Here is a 20677-nt window from a genome sequence, read left to right as displayed (position 1 = left end):
GTACTTGATTTCCACATGTTGTTTGTGTCTAGAATGTGTTTACTTTGCACATTTTTCAGTTAATATTACAGTGGAGCTGTGTTATTATATAATAAGTGGTGGGGGGATGCCTGATTTCTTTTAAATGGGTACATTCATTGGTAAATAGTTCCTAGGTGGGATAATATTACTGAAATATATCATACAACAATCAGCAGATCTTGAGAAAAAAAAACATCAGTTAGGTTGTAAATTGCTCACTACACTGAAATAATGAATCAGGGTGCAGGTCACAACCACACATGCACGCACACTTGTAATAGCATGCGTAGTTTGCTCTATGAATAGTTCTATGAGTTTGCCAAGTCTTGTTCTCAGAGTGGTGCCTGGTCCACTTTTCTCATGGCTACACAGATTTACCTTCCCTCACCCCCAAACACTGATTAAGAGGACTCAGAAACATGTCTTTTTTTTAAAGCTTCACGGACCGACCTGACAATAAGCAGGAATGACTACCGCTGCTGTAAACATACATCTGAGTCTCTTTCATGTTAAGCGTAAACATATTATTATTAAAAAGGCATGTAGTCATCAATTATTATTTCGTTTACCTCAGGATATAGGTGTTCCCTGAGTGTGGATGTAGCTATTTTTCAATGTAAGGGTACCTTCTGCCTGGGCTCTGAGACAAAAACCAAATAACTAAAGATTACAAAAAAAATATGTATGGTAAGTACCCAGGATAACAAGTATCTTAATCTCAAAACCATGACTGAGGTATGAGATTTTCTGATAAATTTAAACTAAATACATATTTGTCTTTATTTGAGATCTGTAGTGAGCTAAACATACTTACTTTACAGTAAGCCAGTGAGCAACTATGACATACCATGGACAGGAAGGGCATAGAGTGAAATACCTAGAATATTCTATTTTTTCCTGAGTTTATGTGACCATAAATTAATGAAATGTGAAAAACATATACTCTAGACTCTCAATTGAATTCCTGAAATGTAAAATAAAAAGTTTCATTGTCATCAAGAAAATTATAGATTCATCAAATTATGTCTAAGTGATGATGCAACATGAAGTTGAATTGCCCATAACCTCTAATAAACAATTCTGCATCAAGTTGTCCATCTGTTCTGTTATTACCACAAGATCTGAAGTCCACTGCTCCATTTCCCTTCATAATTCTTTCTGTTATTGTTAGCAAAAGATATTTAACTATTTTATTGTTAGTATCGAACAGATTCCCTGAAAAGAAAATATTCTCTCCTCTAAGGAAGTTCATTCAATGTATAAACAGCTGTGTTAAGCTAAGTTCCTGGATTTCATTTTTATTGGATATTTTATTTATTTACAATACAGATGTCATTCCCTTTCCCCATTTTCCCTCCATAGAACCCCCTATCCCATCCCCCTCCTTCTTTATGCTTTTATACCATTTTGATTACATGCATGTATTAAGGTCAGTTCTAGGTTGAAGGTCTAGCAATACAATAAATGCAAATAGTCAGGGAACAAGCAATACAATAAACACAAATAGCCTAAGAAAAAGCAAGGCTTTTTTTAAAAACCCAAGTAGATATGACAGAGGAGTTTAGTACAGAACACAAGAAAACCCTATTGCAAAAAAAAGAAAGAAAAAAAGAAACAAAGACACTATAAGTTTTGTTTCAAGATGCTCTAACATTTTCTTTTAAGATGCTTTTGTTTTAAGATGCACATTATAATTTATTTTGTTTTTAGTTATTTTCACTTATCATTTTATATAACATAAAATATTAGTTTCAATAAATTATACTTGGTAAACGTACTTTATATATTAGAAAACTTTTAATGAAGTTTGGATGTTACATAGCTTGTCAAGCTTTTTTGTTATTTATTAAACATTTATTCATTCATTCCTTTATAAATATTCATTGAGCACAAAAGATATGCTTGGATACTTCTAATAAGGGATTATAAAGTATAAAAAATCAATAAATTTAGAAATATAAAAAATAGAATGCATATACTGACCCTATATTCTTCTATAAATAATGTCACCTAGTTTCAGAAAATATGCTCTCTCTCTATATACGCTTATATAGATATATTTATATGTATATATTCAACCAACCTGAAATAGTCAACTTTACAATTAGTGAAATCAATTATTAAGCCAGTCAGCATCAACTTTGCTCTGTGCTTTCACAGTGCATCTGATTAAGCCCCTCACTGACGTCTTTATTACTGTCTTTACTGCTTTTCTGAGGACTAAATTTAACTTCTGACATTCATAATACTTTTTAAAGTTTCCTTTACTCACACTTCAGATTAGAAAACATATTCAACTCTATATGTACTTAGTTTACCTTAGAGTCTCTATTTGACAAATGTCATTTAAACTTGGTTGTTACCTCATCGATAGCTCCCCTCTGCTCCGCACAGTGATCAGAATTCTATATATAAAAAGACTTGAGCTTCTTTGCCCCCATTGGAACACAAAGATACTAAGATTTGCCAGTGAAATCCATGTGACTTCTAAGAATGCTTTTAGAATTAGAGGTTCTCAATTATAACTAGCATTGCCAAGATATAGATTAAGATCAGTAATTTAAACTCATATCCTGGCAATGTCATCATTAAATCTCTGTTTATCACTTACAAAGAGCTGCACGATTTCAAACTTGACACCACGCACAGCATAATGAAGTGTAAAAAGAACCACGAGCCATGAGACTGAGAACACCTCGGCATTTTAATGATCTCATCTTTTTTTCTGACCTCACTGTCTTGGACAATGGGATCATAGGGACCTTTATTGCCCATGTTACTTCACTCATCATAAGATCTACTGTTTGAGAGTAGGGAGTGCCATTTGTTAATGTTCTTGTGAAATTATTATGTGCATCACTTCATATATTTAAGGAGCAGGAAGCAAAAGCAATTTTCCTATTTAATGGATGAAGAGACTGGGTTTCCAAAAGAGGAGGTCGTATACCTGGAGACTGCAGGTAGTACTGGTGCACTGCTGAGTTTTGAGTTCGAATACCTCCTTTAGAAAATGTTCATGCCAGTTAAGCAGAGCCTGTTCTCTCTACCCAGCACTTAGACTGATCAACAGACAAAATGGTTATTCTATTCCAGCCCCATGTGGCAAACCCCATGGAAAGATCATATCAAATGGTGTAAAACCTCAGTGATGACAGTAAGTTCAGGATGATTTAGAAACTAATCTGTAATGCAAACCAGCACGTAGACTGTGTAGGGAAGGACCATCTACTGATGCTTTGATTTATCATTGTACTTCTAGGGTTTTATGTGAACAATATTGATTCTTTTTTAAATGAAAAGCCATTAAGTTTTAGTCTTTTACTAGGGAAAAAGAACTACCTGAGTTATCTTACTTTATAATCATCACATAAATTATAAAAACAGGGAGATCTTTAATTCATCACCAGTAAGGGATCACACACTATGATCTTCAAAAAAATACATCATAAAATATTTTTAAAAGAGAACAATTATGGGAATATACTTTGAATAAAGATACATTTTTTTTAAGATGAAAGAAAGTTTTAAGTTTTAGTAAGAAAAGACCTGAGTAAATCGAGGGAATTAATATCTCATTCAAATTTCTACAAATACTTAGGATGGGGTATTGCTGTAACCTAAAGGTTTCTACAGATCTACATTCTGAGTCTTGTTGATAGAGTGGTAACAGCAAACATAAGGTAGCTAGATTATTTTTATATAGATTTTGTCGATGGCTAAAATGGAAAACTAAAAATTACACATTTATTGACACTAAATCATATCTTAAATGTAAAAGGAATGTAAATATATGATAAGAATAATATTTGACATACATTTATTTTAAAGTGATTAAGTGAACTTTTTATGGTCTATACAATTAGTTAAAAAGCACCCCCTCAAAAAAAAATCCACTATTTTTTTCTATTTAGTTTTACTTGTCCTGATTCAGTCTTGTCCCAAACTGACATTTTGTTTAATCTAACTTTTTGTGAGCAAAAGTTTTAAGGTTTGAAATCTCTTACCATAAGACAACAGTTTGGAGTCTAGACTTAGTGTTCAATCTTAACAGATGGGTAAGCAATATTCACACCTCTATCTTCTTATATAATATATACTGTTATTAATACACCACCCTTGACACATATTTTATGTGTTAAATTTATTATTTATATTGTGTAATCAGAGAAACATTAAATGACAGGATCTAACAGACACACTAGTACATCAAAAGCAAAGTTAAGAAAACACTTCCAAGCTGTACCTGGACTATGAGATTTACTCGTAAAGAATCTTCAAAATCTACCAATGGCAGCTTACCCGGCTCTGTGTTTGAGCTTTTTATCTAGGATGCCATCTCTGGAAACAAGTTTATTAAATACCAAAATGCCAATCACCATGTTGACCTGTCAAATAGAAACAAAGTTGACCCTTCAATGATACTGACGTCGGGCTCAAGTCCCCTTTTTCTTCAGAAAGCAAGCCTTAAAACCCCACGGAGGTACGTGATTATGAAGAGCGATGTGAATAACTTCTAAAAGGTGCAATGAGCAGTTCAACAGTGGTGCCTGCCTCTAACGTTTAAAGTCCATTAAACTCACTCAATTTCCACGGATTGCGGTTTAATATGGTGAAATTAACCTTCAATTGCCTAACATTTAAATGGTACCAAACTCCATCAATCCAGCATTATTCTTTCCAAGGAAACTCTGACTAAAACAATGGGCTCAGTGAATTTTATCCATGCTTAAAAGCCAAAGTACTTTAAGTCTCCCAGCAAGAGAGGCGAAGGTAGCAGGATTTGTCCTGTTCATGGAGGACAGAGTCCAAGTCACACTAGCTGCTATGTGGCTGTGCTCTGCAGCTGGAGTGGATGGGGGTGCGGTGGGGGTGGGGTAGGGGTGGGTGTGGGTGTGGGGGGTTGCTTTCTGATGCTTCCTTTTCTCCTTTCTCCAAAGGGAAGGCCTATTCAGTCTCCAGATTCCTTCAGGAGATGGATACTGACACCAGTTCTTAAAATCAGCTCTCCTGAGCACTTCTTAGCAATCTCTAAGACTTCCTTCCTCTCAGTTACATGGCTTTTTGCATAATATCAGCTGAAGTGAAATCAGTAAGAAACTGTTCTTTTTCAAGTGAAATCGTTAAGGCACCTCGAAGAAATAGTTATTGGTAGGTGATGATGATGGATACCCATCCCAATCGCAAAATCAAGGAAACCAAAGAAGAGCCATTTTCTTTCACCTTATTTAGTCCCGTACCCTCTATCAGTGAACTACAAAGTCACTCCCTCTTTCTGTCTCCCTCCCACTGTTCCTCTTTTGCTAATAGAAGTTGGAAATCTGTTCACTTGCTGATATGAGAGAAATCCAAAGTGTGTCTGTTATGCAGTGATTTAGGATTTGTCACTCTTAATGTCTCATCAAGATACCACTCAGTCAAGAGCATCACCACTCTACTTCACTATATTTGAACTAAGGGAAAATCTAAGTCCTATGGAGACTATTAATTCACATCTTAAATAGGAGAATATATGACCAAGAGAGAGCCATTGTATTGGTGTTTTATTATGTACATACTATATAGGATTGTATATATATTAACCCAGCAGCTTATGAAAATAATTCAGTTAACATTTTGCTAATAGTTTCAATTTCCCTATGCTCTTCTATAATACTCATGTCATCACTGGTCTTTCTTTCCTTCTTTCTTTCTTTCTTTCTTTCTTTCATCTATCTGTCATCATCTTTCTTTCTTTGTTGCTTTCTTCCTTTCATCTATGTATCTATGTATCTACATATCTGTGTATCTATCATCAACATCTTTCTTTTTTTCTTCCTTTCTCTTTTTTGCTTTTTTTTCAATTCATAGTCAATGTCTGTTCCCCCTTACAGCTTAAAAGAAAGAACAATCTTTAAAGGAAGGAAGACTTAGAGTTATTAAGAAAGACATTTCTAACTTCCAAGTTATTGAACAAATCATTCAAAAAAAATTGAAGGCTAATTATGTAACAGGTAGTCTAATTGAACAATGATATAAATCTTTGTATTTAATTTATACACTTCTCCCCTCCTTTATTCCTTCATATTGGTAAGTCAGAGTGTTGTGTATGAGGAAAAGGTGGGTTTGGGAAGGAGGGAGGCGTGAGAGAATGTGGAAAATTGGTAGAAATTTTTGCCTGTTGTTAGGGAAATATTTTGTTATTCTAAAAGGAAAATAATTAAAATTTTTATATGTAACATCTATTGGTAGTTTGTAACTTAGAATAATATTGACCTACAAGGAACATCAAAAAGTCTAGAGATGTGTTAGGTAGAGGGAGGGATGGTATTGAACATACTAGAACATACAGCTCTGATATGGAAGAGTGAAATACCCATTGTAAAATGCTTGTATCACTGAGTTTGAGATAGTTTTATATATGTATGTGTATGTATGTGTATAGATGGATGAATGGTAGATAGGTAAAGGCATTTGGGAGTGGCAGTCTTGAATAAATCTCCCTATTTATGTATAAATACGTTATTCAAAATTAATATAGAGGTGCGATGATAATAAATGAATAGAGTTTTACATATCATAGAGGAGGAGTGTATTGAAGCTAACTTGAGTTCTGTCACATATCTAAGATCACTGTAAGAGGAATTCCACTCTCCCAAGTTTAATAATCTTTAGTACTTATTATGAATATTTTAGAGTAACATAAGATTGAAGCAACTGATATTAAAATTAAAGTAATAAGTAATTGAACTTTAAAATTCCTGCCCTTTATCAAACACTTCATCAAAATTGTCACTCTAAGTGAACTTCTGTAATTTTTATTTTGCTAAGGATTCAAGTAAGTGAATTCAGAGTTTACCAGGACTACGGCGGCCGCAGGTCCAACGAAGGCATAGAGCAGTCCTCCTTCAAGAGACAGCCAGCAGCTAAAAATAGCATTAGATAAAACTAACAAAAATCAGTGATAAGCATCAGGCCACTGGATCGTGATGCCAATAGCATAGGCTAGAATTTAACCTTGCAGTGTTGGCACATTTCAAAGGTTTATAATTTAAACCCTAGAAGCCGTAGAAAAACCCAGAGTTAGAGCATTTCATGAGTAAGAAACAGTACGTATCTCTCACTGGAGAGAAACTTAACCACTGGATTTTACCTCGAGACAGTTAAAACATTTTAGACAAATTATTTGTATTTTGCAATATCTACCTTTGTTCTTATAGCAAAGATGTTATCACTGAACAAATTCTGCTTTGTCTCCTGAAAGATTCTTTCAGTGTGTTTAGAAAGTCTTGGAAATGGAGTTTACCTGCTTTTCTTTGAGAGCGATTGAGATACTGGGAGAAACTGGTTTAACAGAGACCGAGGCAGGAAATGGATAACTACTGTTCATGTCTCCCAACCCCCTTTAATTCTACTGTGTCCCTGACTACCAAGAACATTCATTGGAAGATTTTGAATTAAAATGAGTGCAGCTGTGTTTGTATCATGGACTAACTTCACCAAGAGATGCAGCTTAGCACTGATGGAGCTAGGGAACTCTTTTGGATAAAATATTCATTCTCTGAATCAAAAGGAAATAAAGAGGCCAGAGGATGCAGCATGAGATGTTTGCAGACTGGACCATCCGACAGCCATAGTCAAGGAGGGTGATGGGAAAAGTGTGAGAGACTGTATCTTACTGATCCTGGGCAGTACCCAGGATATTACCTCATGCAACTGTTTCCTGGTATTTTATTATCTCAGTCCATTCAGCCAGTGAGCTGCCTTCAAACGTTACAATATGAACAGTGACTCTTCTATTTGTCTCCTAACGCTAGTCTGCTCTTATTGATAAGGTGGTTCCATAATGTATGCATTTGTCAAAACTCACAGAAAACCATACGTTTAAGAGCCTAAATATGCCACTCTAAGTTATACCTTAAAGTTTTTAATCTATTAGTTATATACACAGACAGAAACTCTAGTATACACAGTTACAAATGTATGTGCATTTATTTAAAGATCAACTCAAGACTTGGTATGCTTTTGACCTTTACAAACTTGAAAGTAGGAACCTTAATATCTATAAGAGCAATAAGGTGTCTTACAAATACTTGATAATTCACCAACATATTACCTTAATAGAAAAAGCAATAACCTAAAGTAACAATGATATAGTAAATATTAGTCCTTAAATAAATGCTCAGCATTTTCTTCCAGTGGTACTGACTGCATATAAAATCAAGAACTGTAAAGATAGAAATTTTTCCCAGCTCTAAGAAGTTGTCATCGTGATGGGTGGGTGAAATGTCTTTTTATATACTCTTGATTTGCAGAGTGCAATATGTGGCTTCATTATCAATATTTTTTAACTTATATCTGGAAGCAGTTATAGATTGTGATGTTGTTAAGTTTATTTAATAGTATGCATACTCTTCTAACTCATTTGTATCTTCAATATGAAAATGGGTTCATTAAGTGATGAAAGTATAATGCCTTAAGTTAGAAATATTAGAGTTAATCTCGACTATAAATTGCCTCATAAACTTTGTGAGCATCCTAGGCATAAGATGGTCCATCATACCCCTCTCTAATATCTTCCATATCTTAGGCAACTTCTAATATGGACTCTGGCTCCTGACTGATCAGTTGCAGTGTGATATCACTATGCAACCGAACATGAAATAATAGCTAATGATAACAAACCTCAGTGATATTTGAAACTGATGGAAGAGTCACACACAAAAACATAACAGAAAAATATTGCCAGTTCTAACAAAGAATATTTTAGTTTTGACATGTACAGTCCATATTGAGATATCTTTAAATGAGAACTGGAAATGGGAATGAGGATTCTGAATAGAGTTGTGTGCTTTCTTGACTTTAGAGCATATAAGCCACCTCACATAATTTTGCAAGCTTTTGTCATTTTTAATGACTCAGTAACAAAGTGAATAGCATCAACAGCCAAAAACCTGTTTGGTAGCTTCCTTAAATATCAACAGAACTTACTAGTGGTCCGTGCCATATCCTTTCGTCCTGGTGAAGCCTACAGACGTGGCCACTACTAAAGCTGGCAGCCCTGCAAGAAAAGCAAGGTGACACTTCATATGCAGCTACTTCTACTGTGGACACTTGCCCAGGACAAGCCTGGACAAACTTCAGATACTCAGATCACAGCAACTACTGTTGGCGGGGTCACCTCACAAGAATGAATATATATATATATATATATATATATATATATATATATATATATATATATATATTCATTATATATATATATATATACAATATATATTCATATATGTATATATAAAACTTTTCCATCGAGTGCAGAATGAGAAATAAGAAACAGGTGGAATTTATTTATTTATTCACTTTACATTCCAATTGCAACCCCCCTCATTTTAGTCCCACCTCATACAGCTTATCATCATCCTCTCTCTCCTTCTCCTCTGAGAAGGAGGAAGCAACCCCTGGGTATCAACCTACCCTGGCACTTCAAATCACTGCAGAACAGGTGTATTTTTTTTTTAACTTAGTGGACTGCCCTGATGTTGCTAGGCTACCACTGCATTTGACACAGTTTAAAAGAGAAGTAATAACAGAGATTTAGTATATCTTTTAACTTATTTTTTCCTCTAGGGGTTTCCACTGTAATAAAGGAAATTTATAGTTATAAAACCAGAAAGGCAAAAAGCTGGCTCCCCCAGTGGAATGGACTGTGGTAGGAGTGGAGCATTCATGTGATCACATCTTGATCAACACCAAGTTTAACTTATAATAAAACCCCCAAAATAAATTTTACCAGGTTAACATTTTCTTTTCAATTTACTCATAACAACAAGGATGGAGGCATAGAGAACTCAATTACCTGAAAAATTTAAACTGATTCTGATCTTAAGACTTATTTTATCTCATACTTAAACATATTTGAATATTCAGCATTTCTAAGAAGGTCATGTTTGCGTGTTCAGTTGCCTCTTCTCTTTCTTATCATTTCCAATGGGGAGTAGCTATGTTTTTAAATTAATATTGAGAACTATACATATATAATGTAAATTATACTTGTGATACTCTTTGTCTCTTCTCTCTCCTCATCCTGCATGCTATTTGTTGACAGAATATGTTGATTGAATTGATTGAGTTCAATAGAAAAAAAAAAAAGAACTTACACCCTAAACAACAGCTAAGAAGTTAGTAATCTTTATTTCACACAAATTGGACTTCTCTTTTTAAGTTCATGGTGATGTGCTTCTCTCTGCCCATCTTCTATATAACTTTTTGCTACTCAGAGAATGTTGATATTATCTGTAACTTTGGAGATGAGTTGCAAACCCTTTCCTCAAGGTCTATAATCACAATATCAAATAAGGTAGCTATTGGTTACTGGCAAGGAAATCACTATTTAAGAAATAACTTCCTATGCTTGCACTGGCTCTTCCTTAGATCTATGGTCCTAATTCACAACAAAAATGTTTCTTGGCTTGATACTACCTTAATTTGAGATCTTTGTCATGGAACCTAGACAAAAATCTTATGAAACTCTTAAGTAGAAGATATTTTTCAGCTTTCCCTTTGCTTCTCCAAAGAGTCCCAATGCATCAGCTAAATATGGATACACCCCTGCTGAATGCTGGCAGATAATCTTTACATAGTTTTGATCCTATTTGATCAGGATGAATTCTGGTCTTGTAGTAAGTTCATTAGCTTATAAGCTCCCAGGTTCCTTTTAGCATGCTAGTCTCATCATCTGATGTGGTAGCAGCAATATGTGTACATATGTGTGCAAATGTGCACATGTGGATATGTGTACACCTGTCTTTCATGTATACTTAGGTATAGTTATTGTAGTATTACACTTTCAAAACTCAGACAAATATGAAAAAATCCTGTTCTAAAAAAAATCCTGTTGTAAAACTAGCTTTAAAAGAAATAACTATGCATTCATTTCCACTGGCCCCAGGAAATCACTGATCGTTGAGACATTTATACCATGAAGCAATTGGAAACTTTACCCAATAACGATGGGCAGTGAATTAATTAATCCTCAGTTTGGTAGTAATTGTATGTTTCTACTTTTGAGGAACCCTTTAACTATATGTGAAGCTTAATTGCCTCACTAATGGCTCCCTTCTTCCCTGTGATATGAACAACTTTATTCTTTAACAGGGGATTTCTTGGAATAGAAAACTTCAAGGTTTCCTAGGGTTTTGCTACATATCCAGTAAGTATCATGATTTGGGGGCCTGAAAAATTGAAAGCATTTGCGTTTTCAAAAAATACCAGCAAAAAACATATTGTCTTTCTAACTTTGGTTAACTCAGGTCTTATGGTACACCGTGTGGGTATTTTAACTGCTAGCTTGCTAACTAAAACATTTTTTAACTATTTCCTTATAAAGTTCCAAATGATGCCAAGGATATTAGGAAAATGGTCTTTCTTACATATTACCACTTCATATTTCAAGTTAGACACAAGTAACTTGGGAACAGTCACTTTGTACTATCTGACGACATTATTGCTCAATATCATTTCAGCAAAGCATAAAAAGCCTATTAATATGCTTACCCCATCCAAGGCACAAAAAGCGTTTTCTTATAAGCCGGGTCCTGATTTTTCCTGTCACAGCCATATATGACTGCCAAGCCTCTGTCAAAACCCAACAGAATGAAGCCAGGAAGAAAAAATGCAAGAATGCGGTGGTGGTCGTGCAGATGCTCTGTGGAGACAGAAGGAGGAAGTACATGTTAAGAATCAGAAGACTGGACTGCTCTTTTCTTTGAGTCCGGTCCTCACCCCTCCTTTGTTCTTAGATGAGAAGACGTCCTATTGTGTGGTCCACACAGCCTTGAACTTGACATCCTCCTGCCTCAGCCCCACTGAGTTCTATGCTTACAGGAATCTCTGTTACTGTTTTCCACTGGAAGCGGGCAGGTTCTGACTGGCTTTTATTTCACATAGAAATGACAGGGAAGTGCCACAGAAACTGTTTATAGGACTTAGAAACTTATCTCCTCTATACTTTATACAGTCTGTGCAACAGAGGAATACATGCCCGGTTCCTTTTGAGTTTCGCTGACTTAAATGAAGAGAACACACACTATAAATTTAAACACAAGGAAAATTAAAATTGTTGCCTTAGTTGTTTTTTTAAATAAAATTATAGAAATGGTCCTTTCTCCAGTTTAAGTTGCAGACATCATGTATAATTGTTTTGGCTACATTCTTTATCTTTCTTACTTAATCAAGAATTTCTACTTTTTGATTTGTCTGTGTTGATGTTAAGATTGTACTGGCAAGCGCAACAGCTTTTCAAAGAAAAGGAAAGAAAAGACAACTTGGCTTTTAATATGTGTGTGATACCTAGGTTATAACAGCAAAATACAAAATAAGGTTTGGCTAACAGCCTAGAACAAAACAACGTGCATTGTAAAATATTTAATAGTTGCATCTGATGCTAGTACATTGCCATGCCTGTCTTAATCAAGTAATTTTGAAAAGCTAATTTTGAGTCACCAGTAGTACACAGCTATGATTTCATAGATATTTTTTTCTTCATGCAATCTAATCATCCTAAATGGTGTGGACCATTAGCCGTGCCTGGTCTGCAAATGACCTGCAGCTTCATCTTATACAGGCTGCTCCTTATTTCCCTGTTGGTATGACTTCTTTGTGTACATCTTGTTGTAACACAACTCCTCATAAACCAGAACCAGCAACAGAATCAATTTCTTTGTCAGGCAGCCTTGTTCCCAGAAATCAAAAATAGACAAACAAAGATGTTAGGTTGCTAATTAGAGATGAGCAGGCTTGAAGGCATTGGGGCTAGACTCCTCCCTCATAATCACTGAAGGATAAAACCAGAGTCTGGTAATGCACATTCAAGCACTAATCAGAAGATGACAATCTGACCCATATTTCTAGTCCAGGGAGGAGTCTGGTGTCTTAAGACTGTCTAGTTGTTAACTCGTTCTAAGTAGTTCTGATGCTATAAGATAATTATTTGGCAGGATGTTTTCTGATAAAGAACAAATACAAACCGTCGCCTCCTCTTTTAAGAGTCAATACAAATGGGTCAGTAGTCACTGGACAGGAAAACACCCCTCAGGAAAGCTGTCTGTTCCTGAGATTTTAAGCATAGTATAAAACAAACACTGGTGTTTGTTTTGTTTTGTTTTGTTTTGTTGTTGTTAACGTGTTATATTTGCCACGTTGTAATAGTATAACTTCTACATGACAACTTTTTATAAATAACAATTTTCAAGTGACTGCCATTTTTTCCATAAATGTTATTCTTTTCCCAGCATCATTATTCTGAGATGTGATGATTTTGACTCATTGCTTTCTTTTCCCATACACTCCACACTTTATATATAATATTCCTCAAGATCAAGTATGCTCTAAGTCTCCTCAGTACCTGAGCTTTCCCCACTGATAAGGATCAAACTCTAGTTATCTCAGGGACATATCTTGATATCTTTTCAGTCATCTTGACTGCCTGACCCAGCACAACGACTTCAGGCCAGAAAGCCACTTCTTTGTACCTTTTAAGACTAAAACTCAACTCTCATGATAGTCATGTCCTTATATATCACAATTCCAAATTTAAGACTCACACACTGGCATTTCAAGTTCATCATCAAAATTGGTGTAACCTGCCTTGCCATAGGCAGCTTTGCTCTTGAGCTGTCACAGCTGATATGTGCCATTATATTGCAAAAGTCAAAACAAATGTAATTTAGTAAACTGAACACTATACTGCTAAGTTTCATGGTGTAGCCTTTAGCCCCAATTCTTAAGAACAGTAAAAAAAATATATATATATATATATTTGCTAAAGGCGACTGATGAAAATGAACTACTTCTCACAAACCAGAAGCTACAAGCAGTCCTAGAAAAACATCCAATGTAAATGAAAGCAGACTGAAGACAGATACCTCAGTCCTGAGCTCCGTGTTTGGAGTAAGGGCAATATAGAAAGGAGGATAACATGACATTATGTAAATGTCACGGAAGGTTCCTAGGTCTACTCAATAGGACCTCTTGAACAAATGAATAAAGAAACTGAAAAAAAAAAAAGGACAGCACCTAAAGACATATTATGGATGAATTCTTCGGAATGCAATACAATCTTGGCTACAGGGTGTATCAGGCAGAAAACACACACACACACACACACACACACACACACAAAACACAGTCCTTGATGCATTCTTGTGAAATTTGTTAACACCTAGACTAAGAATGAGATTTAAAAAATGGCCAGAATTTTTTTAAAAAAATGATTGCTTCCAAAGGAATAAGAATCAGAGTGATATTAAAATTTTTTGTGAACCAGTCAGAATCCAAGAAGGCAGTGGGGAAAAATACTCTTATTCTAATGAAAGAGAGCTTTGAAGTTAGAATTCTACACTCAGCCAAACTATTATCCAAGTGACAGGCAGAAGTATAATTTTAGAATTGAAAGGGACTTTGAAGTTTATTACTTTAAGGTTCTCTCTGAAAGAATTTCTAGACAATATAAAAACACCAATAAGAACGTCAAGTGGACAGAATAGAATAAATGAGAGATGTGGCGAATAAAAGGAGTAAAATATATTGAATCTAAATAAAATTTCATTTGATATATTTCATACCATCTTAAAAATGTAGCCGCCTATAAAATCAAATAAAACCAGTGAGGGTCAAAAGACTAGAGGCAGGAGGGTTACACAAAAACAGAGGAAAATAGAAATTACGCTAAGGTACTGTTTCCCCACTCTGTTATATTAGAGATAGCAAGTAATATATGACAGATATATCTGAACATTTGTGATAACCTTGCTAAATTAGGGTAATAGTTATAAAGTAGAAATAATATATTTGTAAGTTATCAAAGGAAAAGGAAAAGTAAGAGACATCACTACGTTCAGTTAAGAAGAAGAGAGGGAACAAAGAGAAATTTCCATAAATAGGAAATTGTTCCCGAAAATATCAGAAATCAATATAGCTTCAAACTCATTGGCAAAATGTCAAAACAAACAAACAAACATAAACTTTCACACTTGATTTAAAAAAAAACTATTTGTGCAATGGTTCTGTGAGTAAAGTCCCCAAATCCACTGGCACAGGAAGATGGGGACTAAAGAGATTGATCAGAAGAGCTATATTTAGCAAATACAAATATTAGCTATCAGATCTGACAGTGATCCTATCAGAAAAACCGTTAAGGGAGATGGTTATGACCCTTCATGCCCATCTAAGTAGCAAGCTACACAAAAGCTTCACAAGTAGCAGTAATGACTGTTCCCAATACCATTGAGGCTGCCAGAAGGAAAGCCTATTACAATGAAGGACTTGGGTTCCCATTGTCGGTCACAGATTTGAGTAGGGTAGAGCAAGGACAAAGTACGGGTATGGATCCGTATCATCAGTGGGTCCTCACTAACTCCGCCTTTCTTGTTGTCCAATACTGCTTTTTATTGTCTTCCTGTGTGAACTCACTTCCTCTGTTATTGATGAAGGACAGACTGCCTGTGTTACTATCTCCATACTCCCGGTATCTCCATCTGAAGCATCTCCCTAATGAAACCAAAGCAAGACCTTCCGTTTTCTTTACACAATGGAATAGAATAGGTAGTTTCTCTCTGGGGGCTGCACACTGCCTGTTTCACTTACTGAAATTTCTGGGCTCCCTTTTCCCTAGCTGAACACTGAGAGTAAAAAAAAAAAAAAAAGAAAAAGTCTACCTCTTAAACCAGTGAAACAACATCATACAAGCTGGGTGTAACCGTGGTTACTTTTAATCCCAGTGCTTGGGAGACAGAAGCAGGCTGATTTCTAAGTTTGAGGTCAGCCTGGTCTGTAGAACTGTAGGTCTGTCCCAGGACAGTCCCAGACAGCGAAACTCTGTCTCAAAACAAACAAACAAACAACGAATAAACAAACAAACATCCTCAACATCACACATGTAGAAAATTTGATACATAACAATTATTCTTTTGGAGTGGGGGAAGGGTGAAATTTTAATTGTTATATCATGAAATGTGGTAAAGCTTAATACATTTTACGAGTATATACTTATTGACATCAGTCTGACAGATTGTCAGAGAATTCACCTCCATAACTTCAAACACATCAAGATGTACAACATTACTCGCTGGCCAGTCATTATTACTCTTCTAAGAATGACCTACTTTGATTTTTATCAACAGAAATAGTAATTATGCTTAGTCATACATTGGTCAACTTTACAGTCTCCACCAACATATGGGTATAACATCTTAGTCTAGAATTAACTGTGTTGAAATACCTCTCTTTAGCCAACCAAAAGCTCCTTTTTATTTCGGTTTTTTCTTTGTGGTCAAATTTTGTGAAAGGTTAAGCTACACATCGAGCTCCCTATGACTTGTTCCTATCTGTGCTTGATGTCTAGAATCTCTGTGAATTCTGCTTCTACAGAAATTCTGATTTCCAATGCTTCTAAATGAAGTTTTAAAAATCTTCAACTTCAAAAGAAAAAATCTTCAACTTCAACATTCTACTTAAAACTAAAAATTTTAAAAAATATGCTGTTATCAAATGTTTCTGTATCTTGAAAGTTATAAAATACTATTAAATTATCAAATTAAAGGTCTCCACAGGTGATTCATTTGCTCTTGAGTTAGTTTTGATAACTGTTTACCAAGAGAGTTATTCCTGTCACCTGTACTTCAATGTAATAGAATATGATTGTATATAGTATTTTTTTTATAACTTAAACCATTTTATTTCTAATGTTGCTTACCCATGCTTTTTCTTATTTATTCATTTATTCATCCATTCATTAATTCATTTATTGAAACAGGCCATTATTTAACTCGTTTTTATCTTTTGGGTAGTGGAAGTACAGGGCAGGCTAGCTTTTTATTAATTAGATTTATTAGAGAAGTTTATTTTACCAATGTTTTTCAAACTTTAGTTATTTAGTTTTAGTTTTATTTTGAAAAAAATATTATACAGTTCCAGGAATGAGGTTTTTCTTTCATTTTTCTTTTCTTTCTTTTTGTTTTGAATGAAATGTAACTTTTATTGCTTTTTATTCGGCAAGGTTTTCAAGAATCTAATAAAAATGCAGACTACCATGCTTTTCCCATTTCCAACACTTAAAATGGAAAAAACGTGTTTATAAAAAAGTATAAGCAATGCTACACATTTAGCTTGTAAATATTTTAAAAGGGTGGGTGGGGAAACACCCTCATAGAAGCAGGGGAGAGGGATGCGATTGGGGGTTGCTGGGGGGGCAGGGGGGAACCAGAAAAGGGGATAACATTTGAAATACAAATAAAGAAAATATCCAATAAACAAAAAACAAAAGAATATTGGATAATGTTTTCAAGCAATAAATTTCAAAATACAGCATATAAAAAGTAAAAAAAAAGTTAAAATAAAAAGTAAGTCTTTTAAAGAAAGACACAAAAATGTAAAAATTGCATGAAATAGAGAAATTAAATTTTGCTAAAATTTAAAGAAAAACAAGAATATTGAAATAAAGTGTTTCAATATAATATTTGAAACACTAAAAAAAAGTGGCAGCATCTATAGACTGCACTTATAGGACATGTTGTATTTATTATATAACATTTAAGCATATGAATTAAACTGTTTAGGAATTTATCTGGTTTCATGGGGTTTCACACTCGAATCAAGTTATTTAGATATTTATCCAGTTTCATGGATTAATCTGCTATTTTTGTTGTAGTTTTTACAAAAACAATGACGCCTATCTTGAGATTCACACAAGTGAGACACAAACATCTTAATCTTGTAATACAGGCAATCACTTGCAAGCATGAGAAGACACCCTCACTAATCCTTGTAATGAGTTTGCAGATAGTGGATTTACATGTCTCAGAATATGATAGTTCTTATAATCTAAGAAATAAATCACAGTGAGGACAAATAAAGATAATGGACTACAGGAACTCTAAACAAAGGTAATATATATATTCAATAATATATATTCAATAAATGCTAATGATTATAGCACTTCATGAGCTTAGACAACCATATGGACTAAGATTTCATTGGTAAAACAAACAGGTCTGAAGATATTTGACTACTTATTAAAGGATGAGTGGAAAACAATCAGACCCCTATTTCATTTTAAACACTGGCTTTTCTAGCAGCAGTGAGATGGAAATGACTTACATGGGTGGCAGTGGAGCTTTGCAAAATGAAATAATTAAAGATACAAATAGGTCAGAAATGAAGAATGACATGTTCTTTTTCCTACCATGCATTACCCTCCACACCAAAGAGCTCAGGCTAGGCTACCATTGACACAGCTGCATTGTTCCCTTTGAAGTTACTGCAAAATGTTTTCACATAGAGTGACTACAACTGGTAAATGTGTATCCATGTAGAAGTAACTATCTTCAAGTCACCATTAAGTAAAACAGACACATGTACCATTTCTAGGTGTATTTTTTTTTTTTTTTTTTTGGTTCTGTAGATGACACCAACATTGTCCACTGAGGTCACCTGGATAGAGCACCTAATCAGAATGACACAATTCATTAAAGCCAGTATGAACCAAAGGTCCACCATTTTGGAAACCTAAATATAAACTATTATTGAATGAAGACTCCATATAGAAATGGCATATTAGTGTCATGTTATCTAATTTCTCTTATTCTATAATTGCTGTAACATGTAGCACACTGACCATAATATTACTTATAAGTATTTGACAATATCTTTCCTTGACCCAAATAATTAGTCTGGGCCTTGCATTTCCTCTTTGCAGTAATGGGAGACATTAACAGAAGAGATTTTATGAACTCTACTTCTTTCTTGTAAACTCTGGGTTCACCATTAAGCACAAGTTCTTAAGGGCAAAGGCAGTAGGTTCTTGAGTTCATCGTCAGCCTAGGCAACCTTGTGGAACTTTGTCTAAAAACAAACAAAACCAGAGCAAAACAAAAACCAAACAAAAGTGAGCAGTGACCCAGAGCTATAAAGAAGAAACTTCATAATGTCTTCCACCATGTTCTTTGTGAAAGTTGAAGGACATTATTTTCTGAGTAATCAATATCTCTGCCAGAAGACAAGCTCTAGGTGTACAAAATTGCAAAGATCATTAATAATAACACAAAATAATTGGGTGAGGGAACTGAAGAAGCTGTGTTAATTATAAGCATCTTGAATACCTTCTTTGCTAGTTCTTGTAATTTCATATTTAAAAAGACAGTGCTACTAAAAAAAAATTGATTCCAGAAAGGTGTGAACAGAGATAAAAACGTGTTCAATAAATGTCAAAAATAAGTGTCTCAAACAACATGCTCATAATTTGAAGACCTTGGAAAGATTATCACACACAGCAGAAACACCTAATTTTTTGAAATGTTTTTTGGGAAGTCCAGACATCTGTATATCAAACACATCAGGTGCCACATTATAGCTTATTGTTTCAAGGTCTGGGAAAGTATCAGCCTTATTTAAGATGAAATGAAGTGAAGGCCACTTTCTAAATAAGACTACGGTTTAACTAAAAATTAAATAGTAATTTAAAATCTTCAAAATGTCTTATAGGCCCTAAGATATGTCTAAGGATTGATTTACCCTGAATTCTGTGTCTGTGGAGGAAATCGTTTGTTAGTGGGTTCATATGCTTGCTCAGATACTCCCTTGGAGCTTGTAAACATTATGCATGATCACTTACAACCAGGGACATTAATGATGCAAATAAAAGTGTTTTCTTATGAGCTGAACAAGGATGACAGCAACAAACATGCCGAACTAGATGCTGAAAAGCCATGGGACCCCAGCCTTACACAAACAAGAAGAAAAATCTACACAAAGTGCAATAGGCAACTGAGCAAAGCTGGGAGCAGGACAGGTGCTCCTCACCAATGACACACCAATCAGTCATCCAGTGCCAAATGGCCAGCCCTGAAAACATACATACAAGTTACAATCAAATACATGTTTTAATGTAATAACAATTAATGAAAAAAAAAAAAAAAAGAAGAGGCCATGAATTCAAAGGAGAGCAAGGAGGGATATATGGGAAGGTTTGGAGAAGAAAAGTAATTAAGTTATAATCTCAAAAATAAACAGAAAAAAAGTTGCTTTCTGAACCAAATACTATTTACTATTGCTCTATTAAAGAAATACAGCAATGAAGTAACTCCTAATGATATTCTGTTATACTCATAAGTCAATGCCTCACCCACCCACCATCAGAGCCTTCTTGCAGTAGATGGGAATTAACACCGAGACCCACATCTGGACAATATGCAGAGAGTGAAGAGACTTTGGAGCACTCAGTCCAACCTGGGACGTTTTCATTAAACCCCTCCCTTCAAAGCTCAGGGATCTATGCCTAAGAGAAGGCTGAAATACTGTAAGAGCTACGGGGTGATGAATGACTCTGAGGGAGCAGTCTCTTTCACACATGATAAGACACACACACACACACACACACACACACACACACACACACACACACGAATTCATGATGACTGTAGATCACAGGCCTCCACAGTTTCAAGCCAGAAAGAATCCCAGTGCTGAGAGTGGAAGTGAACCTGGGATCCCACCTCTGACCAAGAAGCTGTCTGCAATTAATATCTGCTTGCAAAGAAAAAATTAGTTTTTTTCCGATGGAGTCTCACTGGGTATATTACCCACATTTAAGGACAAATCCCATGGCCAGGAGTAATACACCAATGCA

At 34.9% G+C, this 20677-nt stretch overlaps 1 protein-coding gene across 3 annotated transcripts in view; it reads right to left on the bottom strand.

Moving 5' to 3' along the window:
• Positions 1-20677, bottom strand: part of Adgrb3 (adhesion G protein-coupled receptor B3) — a 676641-nt gene that overhangs the window by 43032 nt on the left and 612932 nt on the right. For all 3 annotated transcript variants that reach the window (XM_076915135.1, XM_034521545.2, XM_076915134.1), the window contains exons 20-23: positions 11551-11701; positions 8989-9058; positions 6857-6923; positions 4321-4406 (exon numbers count right to left, since the gene is read on the bottom strand). In XM_076915135.1, coding sequence (XP_076771250.1) covers positions 4321-4406; positions 6857-6923; positions 8989-9058; positions 11551-11701 — 374 coding nt within the window. The remainder of the gene's footprint in view (positions 1-4320; positions 4407-6856; positions 6924-8988; positions 9059-11550; positions 11702-20677) is intronic.

Source organism: Arvicanthis niloticus, chromosome 17 (assembly GCF_011762505.2).
Source record: "Arvicanthis niloticus isolate mArvNil1 chromosome 17, mArvNil1.pat.X, whole genome shotgun sequence".
Lineage (NCBI taxonomy): Eukaryota > Metazoa > Chordata > Mammalia > Rodentia > Muridae > Arvicanthis > Arvicanthis niloticus.
The sequence above is the reverse complement of the archived record's forward strand: the minus strand, read 5'-3'. Positions and strand labels throughout refer to the sequence as shown.